This window comes from Pelophylax lessonae, assembly GCF_965119305.1.
Source record: "Pelophylax lessonae genome assembly, chromosome: 10".
Classification (NCBI taxonomy): domain Eukaryota; kingdom Metazoa; phylum Chordata; class Amphibia; order Anura; family Ranidae; genus Pelophylax; species Pelophylax lessonae.
The window spans coordinates 158,087,550-158,115,266 of record NC_138777.1 but is presented as its reverse complement, the minus strand read 5'-3'; the positions used below and the strand labels follow the sequence as shown (position 1 = coordinate 158,115,266).

The following is a 27,717-nucleotide window of genomic DNA, read 5'->3' as shown; positions in this document are numbered from 1 at the left end:
CACTTTGTAATGAAGTCAAAACTTCTATGGCGGACATAGTAGCGGTCCAAGAGACCCACTTCCAAGATCAGAACCACCCTAAATGTACTCATAAGGACTTCCCTCATATCTTCCTTGCGAACTCATCCACTAAGAAGAAAGGAGTCCTACTAGCAATAAAACATACAGTGTCTACACAAATTAAGGACCTCATCACGGACCCAGATGGAAGATACATCATTCTAACTGGAACATTTAACAACCTTCCTTTAACCTTGGTGGCACTGTATGCACCCAATACCCATCAACTGTGATTCCTACGACGACTGATAAAGAAGATCAACGAGGTCAAGTATGGCAACCTACTACTGTGCGGAGACTTCAACTCGACGACAGACCCAACTATAGACTCTTCAACCCCAACGAAAGGAAGGAAAATCTCTTTTCAAGGACTACTCCACAAGGAAGGTCTGTATGATACGTGGAGATGCCTTCACGCTACAGAGAGAGACTATACATTCTATTCGGCTAGACACTAAACATATTCAAGAATAGACATGTTCATTACAGATTGGCACATACTGGGAAGGACCTCCTCGGCTGTTGTCAAGGACATCACGTGGTCTGACCACGCGGTGGTTGAGATAACCGTTGACGAGGGATTCCCTAGCGGTATGGGACAGGTGTGGAGATGCAACATCAGGAACCTACAATCCAAATTAAACAACACACACCTGTCACAACACCTACAAGAATTTATGCAAATTAACTCTCCATCAGTGTCAGATCCCTGGACACTATGGGGAGCACACAAATCATATATGAGGGGAATATGTATACAGCAAAATTCCATAGTAAGAAAAAAAATATAACCAAAAATTAACAGAAATCCTCAAACAAATTCACAATCTAGAAGTAGAAAATAAGAAACACTCACAACCAAAATTGTCCAACGAACTAAGCACTCTGAGATACCAACTCCGCTTATTACTATTAGAAAAACATGATATTCAACTAAGAAAGCTAAAATTAAACTACTATGCACATACCAACAAAGCTGGGAAACTACTAGCAAGTCGATTAAAAACCAAACAAACAAAATCCAGAATAACCCACCTAAACAAACTACACTCCCCGCATAAACTTACACACCCTAATGATATAGCGAACGAATTCGCAGATTACTATCGTTCTCTTTACAACTTAGACACCAACCCTACCAACATTAAACCCTCTAAAGAATCTATTTTACAATTTCTGGACAAACTTAATCTCCCCCACCTCTCTGACTCCCAATTAACACAACTTAATGAACCTATCACCACAGACAAAGTCCGTAAGACAATCTTAACACTCCCACATGGGAAATCACCCGGACCTGACGGACTCCCGAGCGAATACTACCAAATTTTTCACCATTTCCTTACACCAAACCTAACCGATGTATTCAACAAAGCAATCTCCTTGGCTTCATTTCCTAAAGACATGCTCGAGGCGTACATAGTGACAATACCTAAACCAGGTAAAGACGCATCACTACCTAGCAACTACCGACCGATCTCCCTACTAAACACGGACTTGAAAATCTTTGCAAAAATACTGGCTAAAAGACTACAGAAAGTGATGCACACTCTGGTCAAAAAAGACCAGATGGGCTTCATTCCCGGTTGGCAAACTTCGGATGCCACAAGACGCATAATCAATATAACACATATGGCCAGATCAAAGCAAACGCCTTCTCTGCTCCTAACCTTGGAAGCAGAGAAGGCGTTTGATAGAATCAATTGGGACTATATGACCTCAACTTTACTCAAATTCGGTCTAACTGGTAATATACTATCGGCTATCCTTGCCCTTTACTCCCATACATCTGCCAAAGTATTCACATCCGGGGCCCTCTCCAGACCATTCCCCATCACAAACGGCACAAGACAAGGTTGCCCCCTTTCACCTTCTATCTTTAATCTCTCCATAGAACCCCTAGCAGAAGCAATACGATCAGAAGCAGGAATCACAGGGTTTAAAACAGGAAACTTAGAACACAAGATTAACCTATTCGCTGATGATATAATTCTAATGCTGACCAACCCAAAAACCTCACTACCAATAGCCCACAAAATCCTAACAGAATTTGGTAAAATATCATATTACAAAATTAACCCTACCAAATCAAGTGTACTTGAGCTAGAAGTAGCACAAGACGTCAAACAATACCTTCAACTAACATGCCCCTTCCCCTGGACCTCAGAAAAAATAACCTACCTAGGAATTTCCGTTACCCCACGTCCCTCCGAACTACTCCCAACTAACTTTAAACAACTTAAAAAGAAAATCACAGACGACCTTAAAAGATTTGAAAAAGTGGATATGTCCTGGGGTGCCAGAATGGCAACAATTAAAATGTAAATACTCTATATATTCAGAACATTACCGATCCCCATCCCCAAAACACAGCTTAATGCCCTCTCGACCATCCTACGGAGGTATATTTGGGCCGGAAAAAAAGCAAGAATAGCGTATAACACCCTCACGACACAAATATATGGGAGGTGCAGGCCTACCGAACCTCTCAGCCTACTACTGGGCGACACGTATAGACCAACTGAAACACTGGGACATCAAACACGACTCCCCATTATGGGCCTCTATTGAAGAATATCTAGCTCTGACCAAAAATCTTAAGTGGCTACTGTTAAGCTACCTATGGATTCCCTGGAGCTGGAACAAATTACCACCAACAATTAAATCGTCCCTGCAAGCCTGGAGAACTATCTCTAAATCTCAACCCACCCTAAATTTAGAACATCTTAACCCTCTTCCAATAGGAATATTACCATCCAAAATTCAAAAACTAAACATAAATCATTATGAAAAATTAGGCATCAGATACCTAAAACAATTCTATAATAATCATACTCTCAAAACTAAAGAAACGATTACAAAAGAATTCAATATGACTCCAGATACGTCGGTATCCCTTTCCAAAATACTACTGTTATTGTCCAAACATCCACTACTGGAAACCCACACCAACTCCCAAACGTGGCACTTCATTACGGCAAACAAACCAGAACGCAAGGGAATCTCCCTAGCATACTCTTTTTTGACAGCAGACTCACTAACCCAGAAATCACATCACATGACTAAATGGAAAAAATCCCTAAACCAAACATTCACGCTGACCCAATGGCAAAAAGCAATCAAATCCACATATAGTTTCTCCCACTGCACCAACCATTGGGAAATGATGTCCAAAATCATAAATAGATGGTACTACACTCCGTACAGACTGTCCAAGATGATACCCAACTTCTCACCCCTTTGCTGGCGTGATTGTGGCATGACCGGTACCTTATCACATGTACTATGGAACTGTCCATCCTTAAAAAGCTATTGGAACTCCGTATTCCAGTGCATTGCTACGTGCACTGGTATACGGAGGAAACCAACCACTGAATTAGCCCTCCTAAACCTCAACATTGACACATATCCCCTCATGTATAGACAAATAATAATCCACATCCTATTAGCTGCCAGGAACCTAATACTTAGAAACTGGAAATCCAAAGTCATTCCAAACCTCTCTGAAGTTATACATTTGGTAAACGAAAACTATGTACTTGAGAAAGCACTGTCAGTTAATAACCTATCCTACAATAAATTTCAACTAGCCTGGGCATCATGGCCCTTTCTTACACCTGATAACAAATTGTCCTAAACTTCTCTAGGATGGAGTCAGGGAACTAGTCCTCCCTTGCCTGGAGACGTTGCTCCCTACGGGTTCTGGGCTCGGGAGGACGGTCCTACCCTCTATTCTTTACCTTCAATGTTATGGAAATGATTTTACATCTGTACTAACTGTACCTTGTTGCTTAAGAGACTTGAACTGGATACACCTTTGTACCTTTTGTACTTTTTCCTCTTCCTCCCCTTGTTAACTGTAACACTCCCTATGTTATCCTCCATGTTGGAGGTTTGTTCTTATGTTACTTACTACCTTGTAAATCAATAAAAATTTATTGAAGTAAAAAAAAAAAAAAAAAAAAAAAAATCCCCCAAAAATGGGGGGTCGTCTTATACGCCGAGTATAATATCTCCAAGGTAACCTAAGTATAAGTATTACCGGTAGATGTAATCTCACAAGACGCTGGCTGTGTGGAAATCCTGTACCGGTATACCGTAGCTCAGGCTACATACAGTGTACCGCGCTGGGCCAATCAGGGAGAGCGATGTATTCTATTATTGAATGCAAAGCCTGCTCGGATTGGCGGAGTAACATCAGCCCGCCTCTCTGATTCTGCCAATCCGAGCAGGCTTTGCATTCAATAATAGAATACATCGCTCACTGTGATTGGCTCAGCGTGGTATACTTTATGTAGCCGAAGCTACGGTACATACGGTATACTGGCAAAGGATTCCCACACAGCCAGCGTCTTGAGATTACATCTACTGGTAATACTTATACTTAGGGTACCTTGGAGATATTATGAGAGATTACATGTATTACAGTACTTGGGGTACCTTGGAGATCTATGAAAAATCTGATGTTTTTCAACGGTGCTGCCTTGCTTCGGAAGGGGGGTAGTCTTATACGGCGAGTATAGCCCAAAACCTATGTTTTAACTTGAAAATTAGGGGGGGTTGTCTTATACGCCCAGTCGTCTTATATGCCGTAAAATACGGTATATGTGTATATAAATATATATATATATAAAATAAATGTGTGTGTGTGTAGATAGATAGACACGCACATGTGTTTGAGCTTTGGTTTGAGGTGCACACCCTAAAGCCATAGGCTGCGCACGCCTATGCTTATAGGTATGCTCTTCTGACTGTGTGATATAGCACAATATATCTTTAATGCATATACCTGCAATGAACCAAGACAGTGAAAAAAGGCCCAGAATTCTCCCCATGGTACTCATTGCCTTCTCGGAGACAAACTTCAATGGCATGAGCCCAAATCCAGCTAGATGAAATGTACCAGCCACTATAAGGAAGATGGGGATATTGGGCTCAATGTTGCATTTATCGATGTATAAGACCCCTGTTGGCAAGACAGAATACATTAATCACACACATTGTACTACTAGAGATACAATTATTTTTATATGTGATTAAATCATTGAAATTACCTATGACAATCATAGCTATGTTGAGTGGTGTGAAGATTACCACAGTGCATATCTTTAAACCTGAAATTGTATCAAATGGAAATGTTAATTGTGAACAGTTATAACAAAATGAATAAACTGAAAAAAAAAAAAAAAGTTATAAGCTTATTCTAACCATTAGTTTTTTTTTTTTGTTTTTCCCTAACAGTAATGTTGCACAAAGTCATAATCATTCCTTCTTCCCTTTTGGGTCACTCGCTTGCCTCCCATTATTTCTTATCCCAGCCTGGAGCCCAATAAAGCAGACACTGCTAAAGATGTCCATATACTATACAACCTGATTATACAATCTTCTTTAGAGTTACAAACTGGCTACATTTTGATCTATGTATAGCCAGCTTAAAGTGGTTGTAAAGGCTGAAGGTTTTTTTTTTTTATCTTAATGCATTCTATACATTAGGATAAAAAACCTTCCGTGTGCAGAAGCTCCCCTCAGCTCCCCTAATACTTACGTGAGCTCATCTTGATCTTGATGTTGCACAAGAGACTCAGCTGTGCGGACTCCCCTTATTGGCTGATACAGCAGCACTGTGCCATTGGCTCCCGCTGCTGTCAATCAAAGTCGTTGAGCCAATGAGAAGAGAGAGGGGACAGGGCCCGGCAGCGGCTCCGTGTCTGAATGGACAGAGGAAGCTCGGATGCCCCCATAGCAAGCTGCTTGCTGTGGGTGCACTAAACAGGAGGGAGAGGCCAGGAGCACCGAAGAGGGACCTGAGAAGAGGAGGATCTGGGCTGCTCTGTGCAAAACCACTACACAGAGCAGGTAGGTATGACATGTTTGTTATCTTTAACAAAAAAAAAAATGAGATTTAGTATCACTTTAAGTCATTGCTGTTTAACCACTTAAGGACCGCCCGCCACAGTTATACTGCGGCAGACTGGCCCTCCTGCGCAAACTGCCGTAGGTATACGTCGGTCGTGCGCCTGCAGCTAGGGGCAAACGCGCACCACCGGCTGGGCACTCCCGCCCCTACTTGGCAGTGGGGACTCAGATGCATGGGGCAGGCGGCTCCGATTGGCGTCTGACACCCGCGATCGCTCCCCGCTGAGAGAGAAGAACAGTCAGCTGTTGTAAACACAGCTGACCGTTCTTCTCTCTGGAATGATCACAGAGCGCCTGTGATCCTTCTATATAGGAACACAGATCTCTGTGATCATTTCATAAGCCACGCCCCCATACAGTTAGAATCACACCCCTAGGTACACAGTTAACTCTTTGATCGCCCCTGGGTTAACCCCTTTCCCTGCCAATGGCATTATTACAGTAACAGTGCATATTTTTAGCACTGATTACTGTAGTAATGTCACTGGTACCCCCAAAAGTGTCAAAAATGTCAGTTAGGGGTCCGATCTGTCCGCCACAATGTCGCAGTCCCGCAAAAAAATCACAGATCGCCGCCATTACTAGTAAAAAAAAAACAATAAAAATAACAAATCTTTCCCGTATTTAGTAGACGCAATAACTTTTGTGCAAACCAATCAAATTACGCTTATTGCAACTTTTTCTTTTACCAAAAATATGTAGCAGAAAACATATTGACCTAAAATGTAAAAAAAATTCGATTTTTGATTTTTTTTGGGGGGGAATGTTATATAGCAGAATGTAAAAATTATTGTTTTTGTTTTTTTGTTTTTCAGAATTGTCGCTCTATTTTTGTTTATAGCGCAAAAAAATATAAATCGCACAGGTGATCAAATACCACCAAAAGAAAGCTCTATTTGTGGAAAAAAGGACATCAATTTTATTTAGATTGTGTTCAAGTACAGCGCCACATTGAATATAGTACCCTAAATAAATGAGTAAACAAAGTCCATGAAGTCCGTCTGAAACTGGTGCTGAGATGCAGAAATAAATACAAATGAATTCCAACACCGTGAGAGCAGACACAATTCTGACGATCACCACGTGCATGAATAAGGTAGTCTCCTTACCAGATTTTTTTTTTTTTTTTAGACCCCCTGTTACAGAAGGCCCACCGAGCATGAGGTATAAAAACGATCACCAGTGAAGGGTCCACTCCAAATCAACATCCAGTCCACCACGGAATGTTCATACAGGACAGTACAACCTTGTAAACTTCATAAACCCCAAATGATGGACATTGATGTTCCTCCAAAAAAAGTGGGGCTCACATAGTGAAGTATGTACAGTTTATTCGATAAAACAAAGGTAAAACACTCACATGTCAGCTGTGTGATACAGGCATGTAGTAAAAGTTTGCCGCGGCTACAAGCGTATCTGCATGGGGGCTGGCGTGCCTGATGCGTTTCGTCCTACCGTCAGACGTTGTCAAAGGCAAAGCCCCCATGTGCAGCACGCTCTTTTATGATGTCCCCTTAATGGAAGATGTGATCGTGCACTTCCACTTCCGGTGCGCGATGACGCACTTCCGCTTCTGGTGCGCGATGACGCACTTCCGATTTTTAGCAGACAGCGTGGTGAAGCACTTCCGCCCTCTCTGGAAGCCGAATGGAATGCCTGAGACCAGCATCGCAACGGGCACCTCAACTTCATTACCACAAAAAGGGCAAAACAGAAGACACAATACCCATTGCATACTAAGTCATAACCTTAAAAAAAATACCGGTCACCAAGCATGCCACCGCTACTCCCATAATAAATTACTGAATTATCACTCTAATTCCATAAAATAATGATAAAACATTAATGTGCTCATATAGTACATATTAAGGCACAAAAAAACATATATAAAATTATATGTAAAAAAAAACCCCAATATTATGTAAGAGTTACAAGTGAATACACAACTCAAATTACATATTGCACTATATTAAAAACCCCAAGAAAATGGCATAATATTTTCATAATCAACATCGTGAAGCACATAAATGAACATTTAAAATACATCACTCCGGAAAGATAAATTATTTAAAATGAACCCTTCTAGATGGATAAATTATTTAAAATGTCCAAGATACTAAAAAACTTTAAAAGAAGGAACCTAAATCTAAACTCATCTCAAGCAATGTGGAATAAGAGTATATCGAAGGTAGAGTGGGATGTCAACTTGACCCTCAGCTATTATTAATGAAACAGTTGACGTCCCAGTCCACCATGAGGGGTATAGCACTTGAGGTCAAATATCCATCTGGTTTCAAAACGCGAGATCTCTCTTCTCCTATTACTCCCCCTCCAGTGAGCAGTAAACCTGTCAATGGCAATTATTTTTGTGCCAGCTGATTTTTTGCGATGGCATTCTAAATAATGCCTGGAGACGCTATGTTTCGGAAAACCACGGCAAATGTTGCCCAGATGCTCGTTCACCCTGACCCGCATAGCTTGAGTGGTCCTGCCCACATATTGATACCCACATGGGCATTCCAACATGTAAACCACATTTACTGAGGAACATGTAATAAATGTATCTATGGGGTAACTCTTTTGTGTTGTCTTGGAGCAAAAGGAAGTAACCTTCCGGTCTTTAATGGCATTTGACCTGCAGACCACACACCTTCTACAAGGGAAAAAACCCTTTATCTCTGGGAAGAGGTGAGTGGTTCTCAGAGGTGGAGCTACGATATTGGGCGCTACCCTAAGTCTCAAGGGAGGAGCCCCTCTGTAGACCACAGTGGGATATTCCCCAATGGCCGGGGCCAGAACCCTATCGTTCCTCAACACTTTCCAATGCCGAGAGAAGATTCTTTTTATATTACGGAACTGTTGAGTGTACGAGGTCACAAAAGATGTTGCAAACCCAGTGTTGGCATCAGTCTCCCTTATGGATTCCTGCAACATGCTAGATCTATCGATACCGGCCACTTCCTCAATCACCTCGTCAAATTCAGAGTCGGAATAACCTTTATCCAGGAAGTTATTCTTCAAAATTTGTGACTGTTGTAAGTAGTCATCCAGAAGGTTACAGTTCCTTCCAACTCTGATGAACTGGCTTTTTGGCACTGATTTAAGCCACGAAGGATGGTGAAAACTAGCAGTGCCAATACAACCATTGCGATCCGTGGCCTTAAAGTATGTAGTGGTTACTAATGTATTGTTCCTAACAGAGATATCAAGATCAAGGAAATTAATATTGGAATCACTTGCTTCATGCTGCAAACGAATCCCAAAAATATTATCATTCAACTCCTCAAAAAATCCGGATAAAGACTCAACGGTGCCATTCCAAATTAAAATTACGTTGTCAATGTATCTTTTCCACAACACTAGCTCATCCCTCTGTTCTTTCAAAACGAAATCCTCCTCCCACTTTGCCATGAACAAGTTCGCCATGCTGGGTGTGAATTTAGCGCCCATGGCGACACCCTTGGTTTGGAGATAATAAGAACCTCCAAACCAAAAATAGTTATGAGATGATGGTGTAGAGGGAGGTAACATCTGCAGTGGCCAACAGATAACCATCCATCCACACCACATCATCCAAAAGTCTCAGAACCTGGGTCGAGTCTCTCACAAAAGTAGGAGTAGACACCACCAATGGCTGTAGATAGCCGTCAATGTACTTACTTACCCTTGAGGTTACTGAGTCTATCCCACTTATGATGGATTTTTATGAACCTTATGGAGGTAGTACATTACGGGGACCTTAGGAGCCACGGGAACCAAAAAGGACTTCTCCTTCTTGTTCAAGATGTTATCAACAAAGGCTTTATTAACAATTTTAGAGAGCTCCCCCTTAAATTTAAGGGTGGGATTAGATCTCAGGGGGGAATAGGTATCGCGGTCCGACAAAATATTCGACATCTCAGCCAAATATGCAGACACTTGTCCAGGACCACGATGCCCCCCCTTTGTCCGCAGGTCTTACCACAAGCTCATCTCTTGCCTGTAAGGATTTCAATCCTGCACTGAACCTACGATCAGCGTACATGCGCTTTACTTCCAAAGATTCCAAGTCTTTGATGACCAGGTCTCTAAATACACCCAATGACGGGGCTAGGGGCCAGGAGGATTAAACAAGGAGGCATTTGAAAGATTTGAATGTTTAATTCCTTCTCTAACCTGGGCCGAATTCCTGACCGGGTTTGAAAGCATGTAGCGCTTTATATTAAGTTTGCGCGTATACTTCTGAATATCCATAAAAACACTAAATTTGTCTAGTGGTTTAAATGGCACATGCTTCAAACCCCGATCAAGGACAAAGAGCTCATCATCAGTGAGAGACACTGAACTCAGGTTAAAGATGCCTGCCCCTTTTAAGTTATTTTTCTTTTCTTTCCTCCTCCTTCTTCCTCCTATAGTTCCTCATTTCGACTTACTGTAATGTTCCGGTACCTTTGGTACCCTAAATTACACTTTCCACAAGTGTATGCGCCCCACCATTTACTTTTGGAAAGGTGCGCATACACCTTTAAGACTGGAGCTGTCATCACCCAGCGCCGGACTAGATGGCTATTTAAAGCGCCGGTTCTCACTCACATGTATTCGTTCAAACACCCTTACCTGGATGCTAACCTTGCTTGAAGCTTCCATGCTTGCAAGCTTACTTCGCTGACGGAACCTCGCTGCGCTGATCCCTGTATCCCGCTACTGGATCATCCGCCTCTCCTGAACCACCCTTCGGCTGTATCGCTAATAGTGCTAAGTACCCCACAGGGGAATTCTCTATAAACTTATACTAAGCTTACACTATCTAGCTCTGCATAGTAAAGACTGTTTATCACATCTGCATAACTAGATTGCTAGCTCTTGAGACTACTGCTACTTTTCTGCACTGGGTTGATCTCTTTTGTATGTCCACCTGCTATTCTATCATCTGCTATCATACAACATTGCTAAACCTTCCTGCATCCATCTGCTACTGTCTCACCTTCAAGTGTCTATCACCTACCACCTCCACTCAACCTATCCCTCAACCTTCATCATTGTGTTACCACATACATAAAGTCACTCTAGGAACCAGCTTGCTAATTGTGTGTATTTACTGGCTGAAATAAGACCTTCCACACATGATGAGTCATTGAGGTTGGGAATGGTATCTCAGCATATCTCTTACATGACTACTGACGTGGAACTATTTCTGCAGCTGAAAATCCACACCATATAAGAAACGCAGGAGCGTTACAGATTGAACGAACCCAAAAATGGATTCAGCAGAAATAACCACTCAGGTGACACAATTAAAACAGCAAGTATCTGCGTTAATACACGCACTTGCTGAATTAAAAGAAGACAATCAGGCTCTGTCGCAGCAGGTAATTAGACTGACACAACTTACCTCTGCTCAGTCCCCTGAACCCAAGATAAATCCCCCTTTGGTATTTACAGGCGATCGCAAAAAATTTTGCGAATTTAAAAACGCATGTGAGTTACTTTTTTTGCTAAAACCTCGTACCTACCTTACTGATCACATTAAGGTTTGTACTATTATTTCTTACCTATCAAGCGATCCTCGAGCCTGGGCAGATTCTCTTTTTGAGAAAAACGACCAGCTTCTCAACTCCTATGCCTTGTTTCTGGCAGAGCTCACTAGCCTATATGATGACCCCAATAGGCAGAGTACTGCTGATCTTCAGTTAAGATCCTTGAAACAAGGAAGCAGGCCTGTAGAAGACTTTGTCGCAGAGTTCAAGAGATGGACCCTTGATTCAGAATGGAATGATGCATCTCTGAAAACCCAATTTAGGCTTGGCCTATCAGAAGCCGTTAAGGACGAGCTCGCCCGAGCGGATCTGCCAAAAACCCTGGATGCATTAATACAACTCAGTATTACCATAGATAGAAGACTACGAGAAAGAAAGGCTGAAAAGATGGGAATGCCATTATCCGTTTCCTCTCGGAGTCTGGCCGTTCCTATGGAGATAGGAACCATACGCCCACCGCTATCAACTATGGAAAAAGCCAAAAGACGAAATGAAAATCTCTGCTTGTACTGTGCATCCCCGGATCACAAGATAAACGTCTGTCCCCTAGTCAACAAAAAGAAGGGTGAGTGTTCACATGTCTCTCTAGGAGGATTGACAACTTCATTCACTAACCCCTACATTTCTGTTTTTTTGACATTACAGTGGGACCAGAACAGGATTACTACTAAGGCCATGATTGACACAGGATCTTGTGGAAATTATATGGATATATGTTTTGCTGCTTTAAATAAAATTCCTATTATTTCTAAACTCAAACCTGTCTCAGTAAGTCTTATTACCGGTGTTCTGTTATCCTCTGGTCCGATCACCGATCAGACACAAGTACTTCTAGTCACTATTAACGAGTCTCATAGGGAGACTTCTACCTTCGATTTAATACCTTCACCCCACTTTCCCATTGTGTTGGGACTTCCCTGGTTACACACACACCAACCAACCATAGATTGGAAGAAACGGTCCTTGACCTTCCCTTCTTGTTATTGCAAGGAAACGTGTAACCTCCCGTTTTCCGGGAAGATTCTGTCTGTGGTGACAGATGAGATTGCACCACTATGTTATCAGGATCTTTCTGAGGTTTTTCTTGAAAAAAATGCTCAAACATTACCTCCTCATCGAGACTATGATTGTAGCATTGATCTACTCCCAAATAGCAAATTGCCGTTCGGTCATGTTTATCCTCTTTCACAGGATGAACTTGCCCATCTCAAAACCTATTTGGATGAGAACTTGGAAAAAGGTTTTATTAGACCTTCCACTTCTTCTACAGCAGCAGGACTCTTTTTTGTTCGCAATAAAGATTCAAGTCTCAGACCTATCATCGACTACAGGAAATTGAATGCCATCACAATAAAAGATCGCTATCCTCTACCGCTTATCCCTGAGCTCATTGAGCAGGTGCGTGGAGCTACCTATTTTTCAAAATTAGATCTGAAAGGAGCATACAATCTCATTCGAATCCGTGATGGACACGAGTGGAAGACTGCATTCAGAACTAGATACGGATTGTTCGAATATCTTGTGATGCCATTCGGCCTATGCAATGCCCCTGCAGTTTTCCAACGATTTATAAACGATATTTTTAAAGACTTACTAGATGTCTGTGTTGTGGTATATCTGGACGATATACTTATATATTCACGGACCCTGTCTGAACACATAAGACATGTAAGACTTGTATTATCGAGATTGCTTGCACATAATCTTTATGTGAAGCTGAAGAAATGCTTGTTCCATAAAGATGAGGTACTCTTTCTAGGCTACATCATATCCAAAACAGGAATCGAGATGGACATGAGTAAAATATCCTGCATTCAGGATAGGCCTACACCAACTACACGCAAGGCGCTACAGCGATTCATGGGATTTTCAAATTTCTACAGGAAGTTCATAAAAAACTTTTCTGCTATTGTGAGACCCCTCACACAGCTCACTAGCATAAAAATACCATTTAAATGGTCAGAAGAAGCAAAAAGGCTTTCCACTTGTTAAAGACAAGGTTTACTTCAGCTCCCATATTACGCCATCCAGACCCATCCCTCCAATACATTCTGGAGGTAGATGCGTCAAACATGGCAGTAGGAGCAATACTCTCCCAACGACCTACCCACACTTCACCACTTCATCCAGTCGCTTTTTTTTCTAAATCCCTGAGCAGTCCCGAGATAAATTACCCCGTGGGTGAAAAGGAACTGCTTGCTATAAAATTGGCTCTGGAGAATTGGCGACATTTACTCGAAGGCACCCAATTACCAATAATTATATACACGGACCATAAAAACCTCCAATATCTTCAGACTAGCAAAACTCTCTCGCATCGACAGGTACGATGGTCACTATTCTTTCTAAGGTTTAACTTCCTAGTGACCTACACACCTGCAGATAAGAACAAAAAGGCGGATGCACTATCACGACTAACTGAAGAAAACTACTTTGAAATCCCTTCCGTTCCTATAATACCTCACAAACGCATTATTGGAGTTGTCCGTTCCTTAAAGGAAGAGGTTCTGCATGGTATAAGTTTGGATTCACCCCCACCACAACTAAATACTGATGCAGAAGGCTTCCTCTACTACAACGACAAACTTTACATACCACCTACCCTACGCACCAAGATCTTGGAATTATCGCATGATGTGCCTATGGCAGGACATATGGGTATGACAAAGACTTTCAATTTGATTTCTTGACAATTCTGGTGGCCTGACATGAAAACATCTATACAAAAATTCGTCTCTTCATGCAATGTCTGTGCCAGGTCCAAAATTGACACTACGAGACCATCCGGTCTACTATGCAGTCTACCAATACCCCAAACTCCATGGGAGGTTTTGTCATTGAACTTCATCGTAGAATTGCCTCCTTCCAAAGGATTTAATACCATCTTGGTGTCAGTGGACCATCTGACAAAGATGGCACATTTCATTGCTATTCGCAGACTACCTTCGTCCAAACAAACGGCAGAACTCCTGATGAAACATGTCTTCAGATTACATGGTATCCCAAAAACTCTTCTGTCTGACCGTGGATCCCAATTTATTTCTAAATTCTGGCAAGAACTATGTCACATACTACGGATTGAGCGGAAGCTCACTTCTCCTTACCATCCGCAGACCAACGGACAGACTGAAAGAGTCAACCAATGGATCGAGCAGTATTTACGTTGTTACACTTCTTACCAACAGGATGATTGGTTGGATCTTCTCCCCCTGGCAGAATTTGCCTACAACAACGCAACTCACAGTACAACCAAGCAGAGTCCGTTCTACTTGAACTATGGGTTCCATCCCTCTATTCTCCCTCCACGCATCCTTCCTTCAAATAACCCAGTAGCCTCAGACTATCTTACCCAAATAAAGGATTCTCTGGGTTTACTAAATACTACCATTGCACACGCTCACAGTCAACAAAAGAAGTACTATGATCTTCGTAGAAGACCTTCTCCACAGTATACTATTGGGGACCTTGTTTGGCTCTCAACAAAAAACTTGAGACTGAAGATCCCTAGCAAAAAGCTTGGACCTCTGTTCTTGGGACCTTTCCCAATCAAGAAACTTATTGGAAAAGCTGCAGTGCAGCTTACATTGCCAATGGACCTAAAAATCCATCCCATTTTCCATGTGTCGCTACTAAAACCCCATGTTCCGGACCAAGGAATAAGGCCTAATATTCCACCTCCCCCTCCTGTACAAGTTGAAGGTGGAGAAGAATACGAGATAAAAGAGATTCTGGATTCTCGTATCTACAGAAGAAGACTTCAGTACTTGGTTAGATGGAAGAACTATGGGCCCCAAGACGACACCTGGCTAAACACCTCTGACATACATGCCCCTAGATTAATCCGCAATTTTCATGCGAGATACCCAGACAAACCAGCTCCAGAGGCCTTCAGGAGCAGGCCTTAAGGGGGGGGTATTGTAATGTTCCGGTACCTTTGGTACCCTAAATTAACCTTTCCACAAGTGTATGCGCCCCACCATTTACTTTTGGAAAGGTGCGCATACACCTTTAAGACTGGAGCTGTCATCACCCAGCGCCGGACTAGATGGCTATTTAAAGCGCCGGTTCTCACTCACATGTATTCGTTCAAACACCCTTACCTGGATGCTAACCTTGCTTGAAGCTTCCATGCTTGCAAGCTTACTTCGCTGACGGAACCTCGCTGCGCTGATCCCTGTATCCCGCTACTGGATCATCCGCCTCTCCTGAACCACCCTTTGGCTGTATCGCTAATAGTGCTAAGTACCCCGCAGGGGAATTCTCTATAAACTTATACTAAGCTTACACTATCTAGCTCTGCATAGTAAAGACTGTTTATCACATCTGCATAACTAGATTGCTAGCTCTTGAGACTACTGCTACTTTTCTGCACTGGGTTGATCTCTTTTGTATGTCCACCTGCTATTCTATCATCTGCTATCATACAACATTGCTAAACCTTCCTGCATCCATCTGCTACTGTCTCACCTTCAAGTGTCTATCACCTACCACCTCCACTCAACCTATCCCTCAACCTTCATCATTGTGTTACCACATACATAAAGTCACTCTAGGAACCAGCTTGCTAATTGTGTGTATTTACTGGCTGAAATAAGACCTTCCACACATGATGAGTCATTGAGGTTGGGAATGGTATCTCAGCATATCTCTTACATGACTACTGACGTGGAACTATTTCTGCAGCTGAAAATCCACACCATATAAGAAACGCAGGAGCGTTACACTTACGTTCTGGTCGTAGTCGTACCTGTCCCTCAGAAAAAAATCTGAATATATCTGAGGGTGTTGGACCCTCCGAGGTGAATCCTATCCTCGATCCCGAGGATAGTTGTTCCTCTGGGAGGCAGGTTGAGGATGTCGTGTGATAAACCTGTCATCATAATTATCATAGTTGTCATGGAAATTTTCCAATGGAGCATATGAATTATATACAGGAGTATAATATTGATTGTTTTGAGACTTCTTGTGCTTTTTCTTTTTGTTTTTTTGGGGCTCTATTAGGAGTATTTGTATTATACTGCTGCAAGATATTGGGACCAGATGGTTGTTGATTACCCCTAGGTCTCGTATAGGGGCCAGATGGTCTAGCAGGGGGTGGTGTTCTAGGGGCAAATCGATGTGGGGTATCTACAGAAACCATTCTCAACGGTCTCATGTTGTCTCCCCTCCTTGCGGTCATTTGGAAGCCTGATTTGTCTCCATCTGTGAACCCAATGGATCCAAAGATGGCATCCCCCCACCAGCTGTCTCTGCCCTCTTTTTCTGCCACTTGAAAACAAGATCACTCCCATAATCACCGGCATCCCTAAAGTATTTTTTTCTTTTTTTATACTTTTGTTCAGATTCCTCCTTTTCCAGAATTTTTTGAAGATCATCAGATCTTTTTTTAAACTCTGGAGTACCTTTATGAGGGATTAATAACTTTTTGAGAGTAGTAAGCTCCTCATCCAATCTAGTAAGCTTTTGTTTCTTACGAGTGATGAGGAATCTCAACATGTTGAGACCCACATCATCAAAAAACTCGAACCAGAGTGTGAGGTCTTTTTCATCTTCCTGGGGATTTACCTCCCATCCCAGACTACGTGGTACAAAACCCTCCTCAAGATACTTCTCAAGGAGAGCTATGTCCCAATTGGTATGGGTCTCAGCAACCATGATGTTACGTACCCTAATGAATATTCCCCCAATATCAGACCTATTGGGATCTGGAGAACCATCAAAGGCATCCTTAAATTTGGAGACCTGATTTGTTCTGAAAGGAAAAATATCTATGTGTATGTGTAATGAAAAAACAAAACGGCTGCAGCTAACAGATGATAAATAGATGTCAACAAACAAAAGAAGGAGAAAACTGCGCTCAATACACTAATAAGAGAAAGGCTGCCAGTACAAAGGTATTATCAGACCATAAAGCAATTGTGTTCAAGTACAGCGCCACATTGAATAAAGGACCCTAAATAAATGAGTAAACAAAGTCCATGAAGTCCGTCTGAAACTGGTGCTGAGATGCAGAAATAAATACAAATTAATTCCAACACCGTGAGAGCAGACACAATTCTGATGATCACCACGTGCATGAATAAGGTAGTCTCCTTACCAGATTTTTTTTTTTTAGACCCCCTGTTAGTACAGCCCGGAGCAAAAGAGCAAAGAAATAAGCGCAGGGCTAGCATAACTTGGCCATCAGTGGAATTGTCCTAGCAAGGGTTAACAAGTTAGGCAGTCGTGGGGGTTTCCCTTCTATTGGTCAAGGTGCAGTAAGGGAGGGGCTGTAGAGGGGGGAAGTGAGCTCACTGCATTCTTTCCCGGGCAGCAGTTCAGCGTGGGTGAAGAAGCATTCCAGAGCGTCCGGATCGTCAGCTGCTGTCGGGTATCGTGACCCCCTTTCCCCCCGCTATTGTCCTGAACTGCTAGCTTATCTCCCCGTGCCTCCTCCACCTCCCTCCTACCTTTTGAGCCCCATGTCAGACGCTCAGTCCCTCATCGAGCAGCTGCGGTCCATGGCTGAGTCCATGGTACAGGACTGGCTGCAGCAGCAGGTCTCCGGACTGCTTGTCCCGGCAGCGGTGAACGCAGGGGGGAGACATGCTCGGAGGACACATCCCCCGGAGCGCTTCAGCCCCCCCTCCCTCTAGAGCCCAGCGCCACTTCGGGAGCCCCTCTGAGGACCCTCCAGGCACGTCGGAACAGCGCTCTTCAGCTGTCTCCGGGGCTAGCCCTGGGAGGAATCCCCATCGTCGGCGGAGCTCTGCAGGTGGGGGCCACGGCCCTGTTCTCCCCCCCCCCCCCACCTGCACGTCGTAGGAATCCGGAGCATGCGGCTGCCTCCACTGTGGATGCTCCGGCAGAGGGGGCAGCCCGGCGAGGGACGGTCAGTGTGGCGGGCTCCGGTCAGACCGGGAGAGCGGCCGGAGGCCCCTCCCGCCCCAGGGCCTAATTATCTTTACGGGATCATGGTCGGGGCAGATCCCCTCCCCCCGGCACCAGCAGGAAGAGGAAGTTGTGGGGGTCTGCCGAGCGGTCTGGGGACTGCAGTCATCTGAGCAGGGATGGTCGTCCGAGTCCAGGAGCGGTCGGTGCGGCCGTGCCAGACCTTTCTCCCTTCGTCCAGGTCCGAAGGCGAGCTGTCCAGCGCAGAGGAGGGTGCAGTGCCACGTCCGGCGGCAGCGATGGATTCCGGTGATGCGGCTGTGGGGTCCGTTCCTAGTCAGCCTGGTGAGTACAAGCTTCCTTGTTTTCTTCACAGAGGGTGCAGTCTTCTGGGGGGGGGTGAGTGGGGGGGTTGGGGCCCCCGGGGCGGGTTTAGTAGCGCCTTCTCCCGCCGTGAGCGGGTTTTCCTCACCCCCGGCAGCGGGCATGGAGTCCGCCATTCCTGGTTCCGTCACGGCGGTTCAGGAGCTGGTGGTGGGTTTGCTGGCTTTGGTACAACGTTTGGACACGGCTGCTCCTCCCGCGGCATCGCCGGTGTCGGCTTGGGTGGCTGCTTTGCCTGGGGTTGGCGTGGCGGAAAAACAGGGGCAGGCTGCCCCCCCTGCTGTGGTTCCTTCGGGTGCGGCGCTGGCGGGGGGCACGGTGGGTGAGCGGTCCACTGCCGAGGCGTCTAAGGACGCTGGTAAGGGCGCGGATTCGGTGCGTTTGGCGGATTCCCCCAAATGCAAAGTCTATGTTTGTTTTGAGGGTCCTTTGGGCGCTCATCTCAAACCTGAGGTGCGGGAAAAGATTTTGAAAGGGGACTATGTAGAGATTTTTACCCTTTTGTCCTTAGATAAGTTTAATCTGGATCGGATTAAGCCTGAGGAGTCTAAGAAGGAGGATGAGGAAAAGCGACGGTATCGCCTTATTCCGCGGACGTTTAGCAATTGGCTACAAGCATTTGCCATTTTTGCTAGCGTGATTGGGGAGAAACACCCCGAGAATTGTTCACCTTTATTCTGCTATCTTAATGCCATCGGCGAGGCCCACAGGGTGTATGGGGGTGTGGCCTGGTTGCGGTATGATGAGCAGTTCCGTCAGCGGAAAGCGGTGCGGCCGTCGTTGCGTTGGGATCATAAGAACATCGGTTTATGGATGAACCTTATGACGTCGGCGCAGGCCTCCTCTTCGTTTTTTCCGGGGGGGGCGGGACTCCGACCGCCCCCCGGACAGTCAGTCAAATGACGGGGTTGCTGTTGGCAGTTTAACGAAGGTACCTGTAAATTTGGCGCCAGCTGCCGTTACAAGCACGAATGATCCCACCCATTGTCCCAGTGCTTTAAGGCAGGCCAGTCCCGTTCCGGTGACGCTTCGGGAAAAAGGGTGGACTCCAGTGAGGGTGGACAGGATGGCCCCCTTCCTAAGTAGGTAACCAGATCGACAGGCCGCTCGCTTGTTGGAGGCGGGTTTCTCGGGGGGTTTTGTCATTCCTTGCTCCCTTGCTCAGATTCCTCCCCTGGCTGACAATTTGCGGTCGTCTCAGTTACACTCCGCGGTGGTTTCAGAGAAGCTTGTCAAGGAAAAGGCGTTGGGGCGTATGAGCAGCCCTTTTTCTGTCCCTCCTTTGTGGCAGGTTTTCTTGGACACTGTGGATGGACGGGCCGGTCAGCAACAGCGATATTGATCTTTTCACCGACGCGGCCGGGTTGGCCGGGTATGGTGCATATTTTGGGGGGCGTTGGAGTGCGGAACGATGGCCGGAAGACTGGCAGGCAAAAATGGGGGGTCCCCCTAGGGTGTGGGACTATCACGTACCTGGTGGAGACCAAGCTGTAGAGGGGGCTTCTCTTGCACCTCCTGTCCAACACCCCTGATAGAGATGACAGGCGGTGTAGGACACAGAGTGGCACGAGGGCCGGTATAGCAGGTGATGTCTTGGCAGAAGACTGATGGCTGTGGATCACCGGATGAACACCTGAAACTGGAACTCGGTGATGCTGGATGAGAAGGCAGGAGCGTAATCGGAACACAAGCCAAGGGGTTGTCAACAGCCGGACAGCACGGGTACAGGAACGTGAGGCAGAAGCGGAGTCAGGATACAAGCCGAAGTCGGTACACAGTCTGGCAGCAAGGTACAAAGGCATAAGGCAAGGCAGGGTCAAAGACAGGCTGAGGTCACAAGGCAGGCAGGAATCCAAGGAGAGTCAAAAGGCAAGCCGGGTCGGTGTAACGGGAAATCCACAAGCAGGTCAGGGCACAGGTAAACAGGAACACAAGCTGAAAGACCACTCAGCAATGTGCTCCTGTCACCGCCTGGTATAAATAGGCCGTTTGGCGCCAATTGCGTGCGCACGTTGCGTACGCACGTTCGCGCGTCCGCGCATTGGCGCGTTCGCGCATTGGCGCATTGGCGTGTTTGCGCATTGGCGCATGCGCATTCGCACATTGCTTCCCGTGTGCCTGGGCATGCGCACTGAGCGTCTCTTACATTGCCCCCCCCAATGGGCGGCCTCCGGATGCCCATCTGCAACATCTTCTCAGGATGAAGCTGAAAAAAGGTTTGAATTAGATCCGTAGCATGGAGGTTGGCTTCTGGTTCCCAAGAATTTTCTTCTGGGCCATAGCCCTTCCATTTAATCAGGTACTGGACAGTACCTCCTCTTTTCCTACAGTCTAATATTGCTTCAACCTCGTATTCCTCGTTGCCATCAATAGTTTCAGGCGGAGGTGGATCCGACTCTCGGTCAGGAAATGGATTGGGTCTGGTAGGCTTCAGTAGGGACACATGGAAAACAGGATGAATTCTGTATGTTTCCGGGAGTGAAAGTTCATAGGCAGCAGGATTGATTTGTCTCTTAATAGAGAATGGACCGATATATCTAGGCCCCAGTTTCTTAGACGGACATGACAGTTTTAGATTGATAGAGGATAACCAAACCTTGTCTCCCGGTCTGAGGTTTAGATCTCCCCTCCTCTTCCTATCAAAAAATTTTTTGTTGTCTTGCTGTGCTCTGACAATGGCATCTTGCAATAATTTGTTGTTGGTTTGCAAAAATGTAGCTTTTTCCTGGACTGCGGGAACCGAGGAATCAGGTATTACGTCAGGCATAAAGGCTGGGAAGTACCCATAGTTTGCAAAAAACGGGGCTTGACCCGTGGCTGAATGCACTGCGTTATTATATGCAAACTCTGCTAGGGGTAAAAGTGATGCCCAGTCGTCTTGTGAGAAAGATGAAAAACACCGGAGGTACTGCTCCAGGGTCTGGTTTGTACGCTCCGTTTGCCCGTTTGTTTGCGGGTGATAAGCTGAGGAAAAGTATGTGTCAATTTTTAATGTTTTGCAAAGGCCTCTCCAGAACCTCGAAGTAAATTGCACCCCTCGGTCTGAAGTGATATTACTAGGAACCCCGTGGAGCCGAACCACTTCCTTGATGAAGGTTTGGGCAGTTTCCATTGCTGAGGGAGTTCCCAACATAGGGATAAAGTGGGCCATCTTTGTTAGTCTGTCGACCACCACAAAGATGGTCATGAATCCTTCAGAAGGAGGGAGCTCAACGATAAAGTCCATGTTTATCATTTCCCAAGGCCTCTTGGGAATGGGCAAAGGTCTTAGCAAACCCCAGGCTTTGGCCTTGTCATTCTTGTTCCGGATGCAGATTGTACAGGTGCTAACATAATTACGGCAGTCGGACCTCAGACCAGGCCACCAAAAGGACCGTTGTACCAGGTCAACCGTTTTAGATATCCCAAAGTGCCCTGCTAAGGGGTGATCATGGCACAGGCCGAGGATTAGACCTGGAGGTACAAACACTTTTTGGTTATAGAAAAACAGACCTTCTTCTTCCTGAAGGCACATACCTGATGGTAAAACATCCCTTGTGGACGCCTGCTTCAGCTGCGTTAACAGATCCGCTTGCAAAAGTAGAAAACTTTGGGATGGCAGGATTGTGTCTACTGGGTGACACTCTTCGTCCTCTGGGTACATGCGGGAAAGTGCATCAGGTTTGCCATTCTTGGAGCCTGGCCTGTAGGTGATATGGAAGGTAAAACGAGAAAAGAACAGTGCCCACCTGGCTTGACGTGGTTTCAGTCTCTTAGCTGTTCGGAGGTACTCCAGATTTTTGTGGTCGGTAAAGATCAGGATAGGGTGAGATGCTCCTTCTAATAGGTAGCGCCATTCCTCCAAGGCCACCTTGATGGCCAGTAATTCCCGGTCTCCAACATCGTAGTTCCTTTCTGCTGGGCTGAGTTTCCTGGAAAAGAAGGCAACAGGATGAAGAAGAGATTTCGTACCTGAACGCTGTGACAGGATGGCACCTATGGCATTTTCTGAAGCATCCACCTCGAGAACATAGGGCAGAGCGGGATTTGGGTGTCGTAAAATAGGTGCAGTAGTGAATAGAATCTTCAACTGGTCAAACGCAGCTTGTGCTGCCGGTGTCCATTGGAAACGGGTGCCTTGCCTTGTTAGCTGGGTGACTGGAAGCATAATGGCGGAGAAGTTCTTGATAAACTTGCGGTAAAAATTAGCGAAGCCAATGAACCTTTGTGTGCTCTTCCTGTCTGTGGGAGTGGGCCATTCGAGGATCGATTTGACCTTTTGGGGGTCCATGGAGATCCCAGAAGTGGAAATGACGAGTCCCAAGAATTGGATTGATTCCTTTTCGAACTCGCATTTCTCAGCCTTTGCGTATAATCCATGGTCTCTTAGGCGGCCGAGAACCTTCTTGACATGTTCACGGTGCATTTCAATGGAACCTGAAAAGATAAGAATATCGTCAAGGTAGACAATCATAAACAAATCAAGGAAGTCTCTGAAAATATTGTTCACGAAATGCTGAAAAGTAGCTGGAGCATTGCACAATCCAAAGGGCATGACAAGGTACTCGAAGTGGCCGAATCTTGTGCGAAAGGCGGTCTTCCACTCGTCGCCCTCACGGATCCGTACTAGGTTGTATGCTCCACGTAGGTCAAGTTTTGTGAATACCGTGGCTGCCCTGAAACGTTGGAAAAGTTCAGGAACTAAGGGCAGGGGGTATCTGTTTTTGACAGTAACCTTGTTCAACTCCCGATAATCAACACAGGGGCGTAGAGAATGATCCTTCTTTTCAACGAAGAAAATACCAGCCCCTGCGGGGGACGTAGAGGGCCGGATGAAGCCTTTTTTCAGGTTTTCGTCGATGTAAAGGCGTAATGCCTCAAGTTCTAGTTCAGAGAGGGGGAAGATACGCCCAAACGGTATTTCAGCACCTGGTAAAAGTTCAATTGGGCAGTCATACGACCGGTGAGGTGGTAGGATGTCTGCTTTCTGTTTATCAAAGACTTCCAAGAACTCATGGTAAGCTGCAGGCACAAGTTGGGATGCAGAGGGATCAGGTTGCAGGCCCAAAAGTGATGCAGGTTTCCCTGGACTGGGCTGGAAGCAGTTTTGTTGACAATAGGTGGATGGAAATGCCACTTCTCCTGACTTCCAGTTTATCTGAGGATTGTGTGCTTGTAGCCATGGGATACCGAGAATGATAGGGAACAGAGGAGATGGGATAATATCCAAGCACAAGTATTCTCGGTGGCCTTTATTAGAGATAGCCAGTAATGGGCAGGTTTCTTGGGTTATAGGCCCGGACTTGAGATGGGATCCGTCAGCTAGATGGATAGATAACTGACGGGTTTTCGCTTGCAGAGGGATCTGATGATGCTGAGCAAAGTCACTGTCCATGAAGCAGCTGCAAGCGCCGGAGTCAATAATGACTGGGACTTGGATGGTCTTTCCGAGAATCTGTAGTGAGAGAGGTAGAGTAATGTGAGTGGACAGATCCTTCCCAGAACTGTTTGCAAGGTAAGAAGGAAAAGCAAACTGAGACTTACTAGGCCGCACCGGGCAGGTCTGAAGGTAATGTCCGGCTTCCCCACAATAGAGGCATAAGTTGTTTCGGCGTCTTCGCAATCTCTCCTCAGTGGTTAGTGGAGAACGTAAAAGTCCGAGTTGCATGGGCTCCACACTGGAGGTTGTGGGGAAAGCGACAGGTGGACGAAAAGCCGGAGGTGACGGCACTTGAGGCAACATCCAGGTAGGTCTGGAACTTCCAGCTCTTTCCACTCTCCGCTCCCTGAGCCTGCGGTCAAGCTGGATAGTAAGACTAATAAGGTCATCAAGAGAATCAGGCGTACCCACTCTGGCAAGTTCATCCTTAAGGCCCTCTGATAGGCCGAGACGGAATTGATGCCGTAAGGCTGCATCATTCCAGCCTGTATCGGAAGCCCATCTGCGGAATTCGGCGACATAGTCCTCAGCAGGGCGGCGGCCTTGTTGTAATGTATGTAGGGTTGCTTCGGCTGTAACAGATCGCTGGGGGTCGTCATAAAGCTGCGCCATCGCTTCGAAAAATGATGAGATGGTGTTCAAGGCTATATCATTTTGTTCCAGGAGACGGTGGGCCCAGGATTGCGGCTCTCCGAGAAGTAGAGAGATTACGAACCCCACCTTGGTGGATTCAAGTGAGAAAGTCCGTGGCTGCAGGGCAAAGTATAGCTCACAAGAATTCCTGAAAGCCCGGAATTTGTGTCGGTCACCCGAAAATCGTTCTGGAGCAGGTACCCGAGGTTCCGGTGGTGGCAAAACCACTGAAGGTGTGGATAGAGCCCGTTCGGGCATGGAGGTCCCAGGTGCCGGGGTTGCCGGGGTAGAAGCCATGGATTGGATGCGACCCTCTAATTGGAAGTAACCCTCTTGCAAGGATTTGACTGCTTGGGTAAGCGAAGCAAGTTGCTGGCATACTGCCTCTAGAGGTGAAGCCCCTCTCTCGGTCTCCGACATCTGGCTGAGTGGTACTATCACGTACCTGGTGGAGACCAAGCTGTAGAGGGGGCTTCTCTTGCACCTCCTGTCCAACACCCCTGATAGAGATGACAGGCGGTGTAGGACACAGAGTGGCACGAGGGCCGGTATAGCAGGTGATGTCTTGGCAGAAGACTGATGGCTGTGGATCACCGGATGTACACCTGAAACTGGAACTCGGTGATGCTGGATGAGAAGGCAGGAGCGTAATCGGAACACAAGCCAAGGGGTTGTCAACAGCCGGACAGCACGGGTACAGGAACGTGAGGCAGAAGCGGAGTCAGGATACAAGCCGAAGTCGGTACACAGTCTGGCAGCAAGGTACAAAGGCATAAGGCAAGGCAGGGTCAAAGACAGGCTGAGGTCACAAGGCAGGCAGGAATCCAAGGAGAGTCAAAAGGCAAGCCGGGTCGGTGTAACGGGAAATCCACAAGCAGGTCAGGGCACAGGTAAACAGGAACACAAGCTGAAAGACCACTCAGCAATGTGCTCCTGTCACCGCCTGGTATAAATAGGCCGTTTGGCGCCAATTGCGTGCGCACGTTGCGTACGCACGTTCGCGCGTCCGCGCATTGGCGCGTTCGCGCATTGGCGCATTGGCGTGTTTGCGCATTGGCGCATGCGCATTCGCACATTGCTTCCCGTGTGCCTGGGCATGCGCACTGAGCGTCTCTTACTGGGACTTTAACGGCAAACACACTTCCACAGATATGTAAAAGTAAAAATATTTTTATTAACAAGTTTAAAATAGATCTCAATGGATCTGAGGTATTACATAAATGATACAGAGAACAAAAATGATATGGTAACACAAATAATCTATATATGGTTGAAAGAAATGATGATGCATATACTCAAAGGTATATGTTGGTTTCTTGAAGGAAATCCTCCCACCCGACGCGTTTCAGGCACACAGGCCTTTCTTCAGGGGTCTGGGAAGTGGGGAGGTTTTGTGATTTCCTGCATAACATAGTAGATATTGTATAAATTGATTGCATAACAAATTATGTCAGTTTCAGTATATTTCAAACATTAAATGTTATACCTGTAGAAGAAATCTGGATATAAAAGTTTCGTACCTGTAGGTTGCTTGGAATGTGACAAGAGAGTCACTACTGATAAAAGTAGGAGGAAAGAGGGGTTCCGCTGTGCTGAGTGCCGAAGTATGCACCCCTAGGTCCCTGAGGGTGTGAATCTTCACCAATGTGGCTCCAGCGAGGATGCCTGAAAGGAGGCTGCACGTGTCTCTGTGTGAACGTATATGTAGAAGAATCAAATTATTTGAAGATGTATTAGAAGGGATGACTAATCTGCTCTTAGGGTAGGTGTAGAAGTAAGAGGAGAGGTACCTTGTAATAAATGTATTGACACTTCTGGTTAAGAGGATGTGCCTGTTGTGTTGAAGATCATGGGGTAGGGGGTGTTGTAAGTTGGTAGAGTCCGCTGAAAAATATATATTATATATATATATATATATATACATATATGTGTATCCTGTTATATATTGGGGTTGGCTCGTACAGTATTCTACCAAGGAGAGTGTTTAATACTCATACCTTAGTTTATTTGTTGCGTAAAGATTTCCTGACCAGGAGTCATATTGCTGATTCTCAGTAATTAGCAGAATTTTGTTGTCCCTAGATAAATATTGGAATTTTTAGGCACGTCAGGTTTAGAAGATAGGATGTGACAAGTATTCATAATTATAAATACTGATTTAGATATACCTAAATAGAGTGAGTCAATCCATGTTTTGGTTCTCTCCTCTAGGTTGTTGAGAGGTGCATCTGGGAACCAGAGAGATGGCATATATGTTACACATAGTGGGCAGATAAAGGGTAAAAGAGTAGAGATAAACTAAAATAAATCCAGCTGGTAAATTACCTGGTGATGTTGCAATAGCAAGAGCTGTTCAAGTGTCGGTTTCCCTGTAAGGTTCCTAAAATGACATGTTTTTTTCTCTATTAGCGTTAACCAGTGGAAAGAATGGTAGAAGTGGCTTATAGGGGGGTCCCAGGTGATTACCTTGTATGTAGTAGGTCGTGTGTGCAGTCATCGGCGGCGGATGCTGTGTCTGGCATCCGCCGCCGTTTAAATGCCCATGAAGGACGCCGGAGCATGCGCAGTGCGAGCCGCGAGCACGCTCCGGCGTCATCTGTGCAGCCAATGGCATCCACCGCCGATGGAACGCAGGACACGCCCCCGGATGCGGAAGTGCGGCCTGCGTTTCAACGGCACCGACGCAGTAATTGGTCCCCGAGCTGCGGGCGGGGCCAGAAGATTCGGCCGTCATCCGCAGGAGGGGCCAAGGAGCGGGGGGGCCCGTAACATAGTCACGTCTCCCCCCGGGTGCGCCGGGTGGGGCCACAAGGAAAAGATCAGCCCCAGGGGATGGAAGAAAAAGAGAAAGGGGGCGGGGTCGGCTACCGCACATAGGATTCCCTGTTAGAAAAAGAAAAGGAGCATGGTGTGTGGAAA

General features: G+C 45.7%; 2 protein-coding genes across 2 annotated transcripts in view; one reads left to right on the top strand and one right to left on the bottom strand.

The window, feature by feature from the left end:
• LOC309565781 (transmembrane protein 272-like) overlaps positions 1-27,717 on the bottom strand; it is a 150,700-nt gene that overhangs the window by 61,612 nt on the left and 61,371 nt on the right. The window contains exons 2-3 of the mRNA XM_082270772.1: positions 5,115-5,174; positions 4,850-5,026 (exon numbers count right to left, since the gene is read on the bottom strand). Coding sequence (XP_082126898.1) covers positions 4,850-5,026; positions 5,115-5,127 — 190 coding nt within the window. The 5' untranslated portion in view covers positions 5,128-5,174. The remainder of the gene's footprint in view (positions 1-4,849; positions 5,027-5,114; positions 5,175-27,717) is intronic.
• LOC309565999 (uncharacterized protein) overlaps positions 1-27,717 on the top strand; it is a gene marked incomplete at both ends in the record, with an annotated part of 492,320 nt that overhangs the window by 461,273 nt on the left and 3,330 nt on the right. The window lies entirely within an intron of this gene.